At 55.4% G+C, this 11,634-nt stretch overlaps 1 protein-coding gene across 1 annotated transcript; it reads left to right on the forward strand.

The window, feature by feature from the left end:
• Window positions 1-693: 693 nt before the first annotated feature.
• On the forward strand, window positions 694-11,159 carry DSTN (destrin, actin depolymerizing factor). The gene is made up of 4 exons (XM_084284340.1): window positions 694-826; window positions 8,022-8,329; window positions 8,562-8,638; window positions 9,817-11,159. The coding sequence occupies exons 1-4, from the start codon at window positions 824-826 to the stop codon at window positions 9,924-9,926; spliced, it is 498 nt and encodes a 165-aa protein (XP_084140466.1). The 5' UTR covers window positions 694-823; the 3' UTR covers window positions 9,927-11,159.
• The last annotated feature ends 475 nt before the right edge of the window (window positions 11,160-11,634 follow it).

Raw genomic sequence — 11,634 nt, forward strand, 5'->3', positions numbered from 1 at the left:
TGGGCCGGGCGCGATGCACAGGGTTTCCTCAGCTCGCCGCGGCCGGCGCCAGCCAATCACGAGTGGCTGGCTGAGATCGCACCAAAGTAGGTAGTGAAAAACCCTGAAAAAAAAAAAAATGTTAGAGAGAAAAAAAAAAAAAAAGCGAGCGAAGCCACCTCCCCCTCACCGCCTCCTCAGCCCTCAGCCCGCCGCCCCCGCCCGGCCTCGACCCGGCCGCCTCACGGTCTCTCCCTGCCCCTCATAGCCCCCTTTTACCCCCCTAAATCCCTTTTTTACCCCTAAAATCCCTTTTTTACCCCCTAAAATCCCTTTTTTACCCCCTAAAATCCCCTTTTTACCCCTTTTTGTCCCCCTTTTGCCCCCTCACCCCCCCATTTTTGCCCCCCCCCCTTCACCCCCCTCCCCCTTTTGCCCCCCCCCATTCCCTCACGCCCCCCCCCTCCCGCTGCACACACCTTAGGGCAGGTAGCCCCGCCCCTCTCCCCCCTCCGCGCGCCGCCATTGGCCGGCCGCCCATCCATCACCCGCCAGCTCCTCCTCCCATTGGGCAGCCCGCTCCCCACCCCTCCCACCCCTCAGCGGGCGAGCATGCGCTCTGCCTCGAGTGAAGCCATCTGGGCGTTGCCGCGGGGGGGGTGGGGTCTCTCCCACCCATAGCAACCGCTTCCTCCTCCGGGCCCCGGCGGCCGTGACGTCGCAGCGTTTCCGCCCGGCTCGCGCCCTCGCCGCTTCCCTTCCTGCCGCCGGAGCCCGCGCCGCGCCCAGCCGCCGAGGGGAGCAGCCGCCGCCGCACCGCGCTCCGCCGCCCGCCGCCGCCGCCATGGTGAGGACCCCGCCGGGCTCCCCCTTCGCCTCCTCCCCACCTCCCCGCCCGCTCCCCGCCGCCCTCCGCTCCCTGGGGGCGCCGCGCTGTGAGGCGGCGAAATCCCCCCCCCCCCCCTATACCCCCCCTTATGGAACCTTCCCCTCCCCCTTAGCTTCGCGGTGGTACGTTCCATCCCCCCCCCACCCCTCAGAGTGCGCCCCCCCCCCCCCCCATGAGGCGCGATGGTACGGCCCGCGCCGCGTGCGCGCGCGGGGGGCTGAGCGCGTCCATTGCGCGGCGCGGGGGGGGAAGGGGGGGGGGGGGACGGAGCCGCGGGGCCCCTCCCAGCGCTCCCCGCCTGTGCCGCAGGGCGCGGCCGCACCCCCCCAACCCCCCCCTCACCCCCTTCCCTTCCCCGTTATGGGGCCTTTTTGTAGGTCGGGGGGGTGGGGGGGGCCCGGCCCGGCAGGAAGCTGCGGCTGCCCCCGGCCGCATCCGGCCGCGCGGCGGGAGCCATCTTCCTCGGGGCTGGGGGGGGTGGGGGGTGCTCAAGGCCGCTGGGGGGGGAGGAGGAGGAGGAGGAAGAGGAGGAGGAGGGGGGTGCGAGCCTTGCCCCAGCCCCCAAGGGGAGAACAACGCCCCCCAGAGCCGCCCAGCCGTTGTGCCCCGGCGGACTGGGGGGGGTGAAGGCGAAATTTGGCCCCCCACACCCCCTCTGTGTAAGCCGCGCGGCTGAGATTGATGAATTCACATGAATTAGGGCGTAATTATCTCCTTATTCTCGCGCACAAACGCCTTCCCAGCGCCAGACATGCAGATCTCTGAGCACCCTCCGTTAGGTTGTTCACCGCCAGCTCTGAAGGGCATCGCAGCCCACCCGCAGCCTTCGCCCTTAGTGCCCCTGGCGCAGGGCGCAGCTCCCCAATGCGCTCCCCTCCCGCACGGCCCCGGCGCACAGGATGTGCTGGCCATCTCCCTGCTTCCTACACAGCGCAGCCGGAGCATCCCCGGGCCGCGGCGTGGAGCAGAGCTAATGGGAGTTGCAGATGAAGCTGCCGAAAGTCTGGCGAGACTTGCAGCTCTTGTTTAAAATAGGCTTGTCTGAACAAGCTAGCTACCACCTCTGCAGTACGCAAACCTAGTTTGAAATGACTCCTCGGCGCGTCAGGCTGCATCTTGCTTCAGAAGCAGGCAATTCCCAAGTTGGCCAGAACTCGTATTTCTCATAGTGATCTCCTTTTTGGAACAGGGTGTGGGGTTTTTTTTGGCTTTTTTTTTTTTTTTTGGCTGTTACATTTTTAGATGCTTTCTAGTTGCAGCAAACGATCTTGCTTTTGGGCAGCGTGTAGGCCTTTTGGCAGAGTACCACAGCGCCAAGCAGCAGGGCATCACTTTACATCCAAAGAACCTGGGATTTGCTACTTTTAGCTGTCTTGCCACAAGGTTCAGATTCCTTGCTACTGGATTAAATGATTCCACGGTCTTTGGGGGGCTGTGCAAATCATTTTTTCCTCGTTGTTAGCCCCCGATCCCTGTGATTACAAGGTACGTGTGCCTCGTATGCGAGCTGACAGCCTCCTGACAATGGGTGGTGTGGGTGTGTGGCGTGTTCCTGCTCGCAGCGCCGGGATATCGCTACCAGGAGGCTCCACTGGGGAGCGAGGGCTGAGCTCAGCAATCTCAGAGCCTGCGGACAGCCAGAACTTGCATCTGAAGCTGGTTGGAGCCTTCTGCTCACCTGACTGCTCGCTGCTGGCGACAGTCTCAAGGATATCTTGATAACCATTGTCTGGGGTGCCTAGAGAGGCCTTCAGAAGCTGTTTTTAAGGGTGATCTTCAGGTTAATATAGGAGTGCGGAGGACCACGAGGAAATTCTTGTGAACAGTTGGGCTCACGCTGGCTGATTTCTGTGCTGAATGTGCTGTAAGAAGCTTTGCTTTCCGGCAAGAGCCCCGCCGAGTGCCGGCTTATACCCGCATTACCTCACAAACGTGTGTTTCAGAGAGGAATGGGCGCTGCTCAAAATTTCTGCCCTCCCCCTGGCTGCCACGCTTCCTGTTTTTCAGCAGTGCTGCTGGGATTGCCTCTCTCTGCCGGCAGTGCTTGTTCTGCCTACCCGGGCAGTCACCGGGAGCTGAGTGCAGGGGATGCTTTCCTCAGCTTTCAGCCAGAGGAAATAACCTCCAGGAATTCAGCAGGGATTTATTTTTTTGTTCTGCCTCTCTGTGATTGCTCGCGTCATCTCTCCTGGTCCAGTGGGTAACCCCCTATTGGCAGGAAAAGAAATCGCTGAATAGGGTTTTGATTCCCTTCCCCGTGCCCTCCCTGCAAAAAAAGAGACCCAAGAAAGCAAAATAAAAGAAACTCGAGTCCAGCTGGCAAGGTCTGCCTGCAAGTGATATGCAAATAACCCCGTACTTCTTGCTGCTTTATGGTGTGTAAATAATGGCCTCTTACACAACAGCAGTAAAAAAAAAAAAAAAAAGGCAGTTACATTTCCTGTTGTGCTTCAGGTCAGAATTGAAGCTTCGGGCTTCTCCAGGTGTGCAGACTGCCTGGTGTAACGTGGGTGTCTGGCTGTGGGGCCGTGGGCAGGGGGGGAAATCGTCCTGCTGGGATTTGGAGGTCGCTGCCTGCCGTTCCCACAGCGGTGCCGGGAGGGAGGAAGTCAAAGCAGTGCTCCTCCTGCTGCCTCCTCCCCGCCCTGCAAGGTGGGAGTGCTGCCGTCCCGGGGGTTATCGTGGCAGCAGACGAAAAGCAAAGCCGTGTTTAGGGCCCAGCCGTGTTTAACTACCCGTGGTTTCGGGCCGTTTCTCGGCCGTGGCTCGCACCTTGGTGCGGAAGCAGGCCCGGGAGAGGCGTCAGCTCATCTCCTGCTGCCTGCAGCCGGCCCGCGTGGCCTCGTGGCTGCCCTGGCTGCCTTCACACAGCGAGGGCTCGCTGCTGGCAGCATCCCAGGGCGCTGCGTGGCAGCGCAGGGGGCGGCTTCAGGAAGGCTGCTGTCCCCGAGCGGCCAGGTGCCAGCAGCTTTAATTGAAAGCAGCGTTCATCGTGACATGGGACTGAGTCAGGTGGAAGCGCCGCCTGCTCCCCCGGGCGGTTCTGGCGGCAGGGAGGGGGCTGTAAGGGAGATAGGAGGGGTGGGGCGCTGCGCCGGGCCCAGGGAGGGGTTTGCTCAGGGAATTGGGAAGCAGACGGCTGGCAGCGGGGTGAGCGGCAGGCGGGGAAGCGTGTGCTGCTCTCACATCTCCGCAGCTGAGGCGGGCACACCTCGGCGCTCCCGGTGGCAGTGGAAAAACTGATGGTGCTCCTCTGCGAAGCACAACTTTCCGCTTCAGAGGCTGTGGGCAGTCCGTGCCACTGTGTGCAGGGCGTGCACGTGGTGCCCAAACAAACCAAGCCCGGGGCTGGTTCCCGAAATGCTTCTGTAGATAACCGTGCGCGGGCATTGCTGCCGGGGGCTCGTGGGTATCAGTGCAGCGCCTAAAAACAAGTTGAATCTTCCCAGCTTGTCGTGAGACAAACCGGGCAGTCACTGTCCTGTCTGCCTTAGGGGTGAGGAAGGAGCAGGGACTTGTTTTGGGTGAAATATTTTAACTATTCAGGGAAAATACTGGAGGCCACAGGGCTTTTTAACAAAACCTGGAGCGATTTTCATCGGCAGAGTTACGAACCCGGTCTGTGGAGGCTCTGATGCGTCTCCCTCTCGAAGCTGCCCTGGCGAGGGCTTTGTGAGGGGAAGAAGGGACGCTGTGTTAGCGCAGCGCACGCTGACCATGCAGTTAGAGCACCCAGCGCCTCGTGTGCTGGGGAAACACAATGGGGGCACTGCTGGGAGGGCTGTGGGGCGGCGTGGGCGGCAGGGCACGTTGCCCTCGGGGTAACTGCCTGGAAATATGAGGGGGGAGCTCGTTTGTGGCCAGCCCGGCAGAGGAACTCGCGCGTTCTGCCTCGCGGGTCGCCCTGGCTGTGCTGCGGTGTCGTCATCTCTCCAGGCTGATGGTTCGGTGCCGTGCCTCCTTTCAGCGAGGTTGGGCGGCCCTGGGCAGGAGCAGCCTGGCTGTTCGGCCCTGCTGTTCTCCCCCGCTGCCCCCTGAGCACAGTTTTAAGGGATTTTTGCCCGTGTCGAGGGGTCGCTGCGTCCCCTGCAACGCTGTGTGCAGCCCACAGTCAGGCAAGGGCTTCTACAAGAAAAAAGAGCAGGACCAAGCCCTCTCTCTGAGCTCAGCAGTATTCCAGCCACTGCTCACACACACACACACACACACACACACACACAAAGAATGTGCTGCATTGAGGCCTCGAGCAGCGTGGTACTGGGCCAGGGGGGGAATCCAGGCTAACAAACAGCCGCTTTATTTGCTCGCTGCTGGCGGGTGGAGGCTCCCCGCCAGCTGTTCTGCAGGACGGGCCAGCAGGGGCAGGGTTAAAACGCCAGCTGAGAGCATGGAGTTGGGAGCCCGGCCTTCCCAGACCTCCCCCTGCTGCCCTGCGCAGTTACAACACAATTGCAATTAAAATCACAACAAAAGCTGTGCAGGGTTTTGTTTTTGTTCCCTTTTTAAGTACGTTTACAGCACTCCCATCGTGGTACAAGCCCCGTGTTGAAGCCCTTTGTTCCAGGCTTTTACCTCCTTTCAGGAAGCAGTGAGCTGCGCTGGGGGTTGTGGGTTCATTTCAAGCCGTACTGGGACACAGCTGTAAGGTTTCCTCAGGCTGAAGGTATCTGGCTTGTTCCTGGCAATGTAAGAACCGCCAGCATCAGCCTGTGTGATGGCTCCAGAGGCTGCACAGCAGCTGGGAGAAGGAGCAGCACCAGCTCCTAACAACCTCCTGCTTTGGAAAGTACAAAACAAAAAAAACATCCAGTCTTTAACTGAGTCTCTCCGAGCTCTGCTCAGTCCCAGCAGCAGCCTAACCGTGAATTTTGAGTTTCCAGGCCGAATGCTCCCAACATTTTTGGAATCTGAACCGAGTTGCCAGCAGCGCTCGGTTCCTTTATAAGGAAACGACTCCGCTCCCAGCGTGGGGGCACGCTCCCGGCCGGGCAGCAGCGCCAGCACACGCCGAGTAACCATGTCCTTCTGGAGCAAAGAGCAGGAGCTGATAGCGGTGGAGGTAGCTGATGCTAACTGCTTTGATAGCATCACTCCCCCGCACTACGTCAGGCTTCCTGTGCATTTTCTACACCAAATTTTAAGGTTTTTGTGAATCTATAAGCCGAGTCTTCAGTCTGTTATCAGCTGCGGAGGTGCCGTTAGCTAGAAGACAAACCTCATAGAAAAAGGGGGAAAATAAAAGGGCTGAGGTCCACAGTGAACTCGAGACAACCTTAGCTAATGAGGCAATAGTCCCTGTTGCTGTGCTGTTTGCTTTATTAGGGCAGCCCCGTATCATTTCGAGTCTTCCTCTTACCTGCACCAGCCTCAGGGACAGGAGGAAGGAGACCTTTACCCCTCAGTAGTTACCTGACAAAGTGCAGGCCCTGGGGATGGAGGAGGTGGCGGGGCAATGAGTCACTTGGCGGCGATGTTTGCGCTTTTGCTCGAGTTTATCCTTGAATAAGCTTTATCTGCTGGCTTTTCTTGTGCTGCTGGGGATGGGCAGGAGGGTGGCCGCCTGCCAGGCAGCTGAGGCGCGGTGACTTCCTCCCTCTGCTGCCTGCCTGCTGCTCGCCGGAGTAAATGCAGGGGGTGCCAGGTAGATCTGTGGGGGCCTCTTCGAGGAAACCCCTAAAGACAGCTTCCAGCTCGGATTCCTTGGTGTAAAGGACTGGCAGCCAGATCTCCCAGCTCTGGAGAGAGAAAATCAGAGAAAATCAAGGTAAAATCCACAGTCATCGATGGTGCCAGCTGCGTGTGCCTGGGACAACCTCTGCTGGCTTAGCAGGGCTGTGCGAGCTCCTGGAAGGTACAGAAGGAATCTTGGTGGAAGAATGTCTGAGGTCATCTGACTAGTGATGCACAGGAGGCTTTGGGGAAAAAAAAATGTGTGAAGCACCCAGTCCTTGGCCTCTCTGAAAGACAGTGAGGTTAGCACTGTGCAGGTCACCTTCACCTCCGATTTCCCTGGTTTTGTGCCCAAACTGCTGCTTGTTCACACCTTGGTAGAGCGGGGATGTTCTCAGGGTGGTTTTTCCTTCTGAGATAGGAGTTGCCATATCTGAGCATAAAGCTACTTGACTTTGGGAGCCCCAGAAGCAACAGGAGACGAGGCAGCAGTAGAAAGGAGCTGTTTGCACTGCGTGGTGTGGTGGGGACAGGCAGCTGGGTGTTGGGCTTCGCACTGCTCTGGCCGTGCTCCTCCAGCAGCGACCAGCATGGTTCCCGTGCTGCAGTGTTCCCTGCTGCACAGCTGACTTCAAACTCTCAAAATTTAGTGATTCCCAGTATAAAACCCAGATATAAACGCTTCTGTCCTGCCGTCTCTTCTCTCCCTTTGCATTTGGGAAAAGGCAGCAGCCTGAAAATGCAGTTCTGCCTCTTGGCGTTCCTGCTAGGCCTCAGTCACTGCTGCTGCCTTCAGCTCCGGGTTGGTGCTGCAGGCCCTGCACTTCCTGCCACGATTAGCACGGGAGGATGCCACTAACGAACTGGGATTGCTCATCAGGAAGGGGGGGAGGGGATTAAAGCAGGCTGCCTTTTTACTGCTGGAAGAAGTAGACTAATTAATGGCGAGACTTGCAAGCTCTCCCTTAAAAATGCTGAATCAAGAGCAACTTCTGTTGACCTCTAAACCAAGTCCAGGTGAGGAGCATGGAGTTTGACCGTGTTTTAACTGGGTCTGATAGCAAGTATGCTAAAAATGGCCAGGAAACTGAGTGGAAGTGATCCTGGTAGCCCAGCCCGCCTGCAGAGGCTAACAAAATCAAGTTGCTGCGACGCCAAAGCGTCTGCCACAGCTGAACCTCAGAGGACAAGGGGTGGATGTGCGTGTCAAGCTGCTCTGAAACAATGTGCTAATATTAGTAGGATCGGGCCTTGTTGGGAATAGTTTTGGTTTGGCAGCTGGCTGTGGGCAGCATCGAGGCTCCAGATTTTTTCCTTGGGCTGCAGAAGGAGGGCCTGCAGCCTTCCCTCACTGGGCTCTGGAGCTGTGGGTGACTGTTGCGAGCACTGCTCGTCTTCTAGCCCCAGATTTAAGGCAGTACGGTAATGTAGCCGTGAAAACACTCAGCGGTGGCTCTAAAGGTCTTTGTTCTCCTCCTTGCAGGCATCTGGAGTACAAGTCGCCGACGAGGTATGCCGTATCTTCTATGACATGAAAGTGCGGAAGTGCTCTACGCCTGAGGAAATCAAGAAGAGGAAGAAGGCCGTCATCTTCTGCCTCAGTCCAGACAAAAAGTGCATTATCGTGGAAGAAGGCAAAGAGATTCTAGTGGGAGATGTCGGCGTGACAGTTACCGACCCTTTCAAGCATTTTGTGCAGATGCTTCCTGAGAAGGATTGCCGTTATGCCTTGTATGATGCAAGCTTCGAGACCAAGGAATCCAAAAAAGAAGAGCTGATGTTCTTCTTGTGGTAAGCAGGCTTGCCAGCTCGCTCATTCCTAGCGTGAGGTCCAAGACTGGGCGAGGTCTGGGAGCATTTGTTTTGCTGGGGCCTGCAAGATGGCAGGCTTGAAGTGCTCAGAACAGCCTGATGCTTGTGTTGTGAGCCACGAGAGGTTTCACCTGTTCATAATCGGCAGGTTTTCTGTCCTTGCTGGGTAATAAATGCCACTAATTTTGCTATTTTTGGTGTTTTCCACCAGGGCGCCAGAACAAGCACCTCTCAAAAGTAAGATGATCTACGCGAGCTCCAAGGATGCAATCAAAAAGAAGTTTCAAGGTAGGTAGTGCAGCCAACGCTCCTCGCTGTGCCATGCCCTCCGAGACACTTACACAGCAAGGCTTAACCATTGACTAATTGGCTTTTTTTGAGGTGCTAGTCAGGCGAGAACTTCACGGGTAAAATGCCCTGTGACAGAGCTAAGTAAGCTCAGGTTAAAACTTAAAATATTCGACTGTGTTAGAGGGGCTAGAGGACAGGAGCAGGCTTCACAGTGTGCGATGCTGCTGCACGGAGCAACTGGTTTGCACCACGCAGCCTGCAAACCCTTAGATCCTTAACACCGAACGGGATTTCGAGTGTGGCAGAGGACTTCCAGGCCTGCGCCTGTTGAAGTACAGAGCCTCGTGGCCTTACCGTGCTGCTCTAGTAATTAACAAGTCACTCGATTTAGCCACGCAGCTGTGGTTACTCATTCCAAAGGCATCGCAGCTCTGAGTGGGGAAGCAGAGTTTCATTCAGCCCGTCAGGCACCGCTAACGAAGGAGTAAACACCTTGCTGCAGCGCTAAGAATTTCATTCTAGAGAAACGGTGGCCCCTGGCCAGGCAGCGCTACTCCTGCAGCTCTGTGTGCCCGGGCCAAAGTCTCGCAGCGCGTAGGGCTGACAGCAGCAGCACACAGCAGTGCCAGTCCGTCACAGGACAGCTCACGAGTGGGTTGGAACTGCTCAGGAATAATGTGGCGTGCTGCACGTGGCCAGGCTGAAACAGAAAAGGAACAACGTGCCTTTTCTGCTTTCCTCCACATAAGGCAGTGTTGGGCTCCCTGCCCTCCGAAAAAGAAACCACCGTTAACTCTGTGTACAGGCAGAGGCCTTGCAGGGTTCCCACATGGATTCTGTCAGCCATCTCAGCGCTTGCTTGTAGCTCCCTCAGCTGCCACCTCCTGGGTAGCACTCAAAACGAGGCAGTTCGCTCACGGGTGCTTAGAGAAGACTGAAAGTCTGAGCACTGAGCTAGAGAAAAGCTTCTCCCTGGTATTTCTGTGGGGATGCATACCCAGATGTCCCCTGTCACATATCGGGGAGGGAAACATCCAAATTCCTTTGTTCTCTCTCTAAGGCAGGGCTTGAGCGAGCAGCTTGCCTGTTCTAATATTTCTACTAAATGTGTTTCTTTGGTTGACTACTAGCGTGTTGAAATGCTGCATTATTGAGTGTGTTGCCTCTTTTTTTAGGCATAAAGCATGAATGCCAAGCAAATGGGCCAGAGGACCTCAACCGAGCTTGTATTGCTGAGAAGCTAGGAGGCTCCCTAGTCGTAGCTTTTGAAGGAAGTCCCGTGTAGATGTCATACAGTGCCACAACTCTACAAGCATTCCATGTTTTAATATATCAGTTATGTAAAACATCCATTCTAGGCAAGGGTTTCACTAACTGTAGGGAAGCTGTCTTAGAATAAAGTAGATTATGAAGATGTAGCTTGTATGTACAAATGACCATAAATAAATCAAATTAAGGATTTATCTTGGTGTATTAATATTTGCATTGGTTGTCCAGCCCAATACTGTCCCCAATGGATTAACACTAAAGGTCTCCAAAAGTTTTGGTCCAACGCAGCAGTGTGTCGTGGGATGAAAGGGGTGGGAGGTATGAGAACAGCCTGGTTCCTGCTCTTTTCTACATTGTAATTAAGGTAAATTCAGGTAGTCTTTTCGAGGCTACTGGCCAAATTGCCAAACTCAAAACTTTCCCCTGTAACTGTGTAACGCGAAACTGAAAAGCTGCAAACCTGTAGTTAAGGGTAGGCTGAAGCAACCTGCTAGCACCAGAACAGGGTTAAACTCTCGAGTGCTTGCGGTTGCAGGGCCATACTAATTAAGGTTAATTATGAAGTTAAAATAGAGATAAAATAGACACACTTTTCTGGAGAAAGAGTCCGAATCACTCTCTTGTGAACTCACTGTGCAGCGATATTTAAAGGTTCACTTGTTCTACCGGTTCGATTTCCTTGTTATGAAGTGTCTTGAGGCCTCCTCCAAGCCTGAACAATTCTATTAAATCTGCTTTCCTTTTGACATAGGTTAATTTAGAACGACCTTAGTTTCACTAACACACACTTGTAGCGGATCAGATGCTTCTAAGGCTTTTCCAAGTGCAGATTCTTCTATCAGAGCTCTCCAGCTTTGGGTAGTACGACGAGAAGGAGCCACTTGAAAAATATTGCGAGATGAGAAGTGGTGTTCTCAGCCCCAGTCTTTGGTCACTTGGTCCATTTGTCCATAATTACTCTTGATTTAACTTAGTAGAACCAATCAGCCTGACTAATACGGCTCGATCTGGGCTTTTTGTCTGTTAGCTTCTTTAATTCTGTAGAAATGCATGGAAATATCACCTACTAGAAAGTTTGACCTGAAATGCCTTTTGTATGGGGGGGGAGGGGGGTAGAGAACATTCCTGTGCCAGCTACAGAGATCTGAAAAGCTTCCATGTTTCACCAGTGGTTGATTAAAGCTGTTTCCTTTGTGTAATGTGTACATGGGAGTTGCATAGAGTTTTCCTGTATGTCTGTAGAGAAGAAAAAAAAAAAAGAAAAAAAAACAAACCCTTAGCCTCCAGTGCGTTACTGTGCTGTGTTCTGTGCGTGCCAAACTCCAACAGCCTGAATCCTGAATCCACGGGTTTTTTTTTTCCTTCCCCTGGGTCGGTGGGGAGAAAGTGCTTTGGTTTCTCTGCAGTCTTGGTGCCCTCTTTGGCCTCGTGCACCACCCTGTGCTGTTTGCTCCCTTAACCTAGAGGCAGGCGCTGTCTGTGTGCTCTGTCTTAGCACCCAGGGGTGGGAGCACAGGTTGCTGACGTGATCCATGGCAGCGAAGCTTTCTGGCTGTGAGGACGCTGGGCTGGGACCCGTGGGTGCTCCCGGTCCCTGCCTCAGACCTTGCCCAGGTGGGTCATCGTCCCCATAAAGCGCTTGTCCTCACCTCGGTGGCTGCAGCGCTGCTGTCTGTCCAAAGTCCGGGCTCAGATAAGAAACTGGGAGTGACAGGGTGGGAGTG

Source organism: Netta rufina (assembly GCF_964035555.1).
Source record: "Netta rufina genome assembly, chromosome: 3".
NCBI classification, from domain to species: Eukaryota; Metazoa; Chordata; class Aves; order Anseriformes; family Anatidae; genus Netta; species Netta rufina.

What these genes read in the sequence shown, in the direction of transcription:
- DSTN (XM_084284340.1), top strand. An exon ending in GAGCTGATGTTCTTCTTGTG is followed by an intron (nt 8,330 to 8,561) that starts GTAAGCAGGCTT and finishes GTTTTCCACCAG; the next exon opens with GGCGCCAGAACAAGCACCTC. An exon ending in AATCAAAAAGAAGTTTCAAG is followed by an intron (nt 8,639 to 9,816) that starts GTAGGTAGTGCA and finishes CTCTTTTTTTAG; the next exon opens with GCATAAAGCATGAATGCCAA.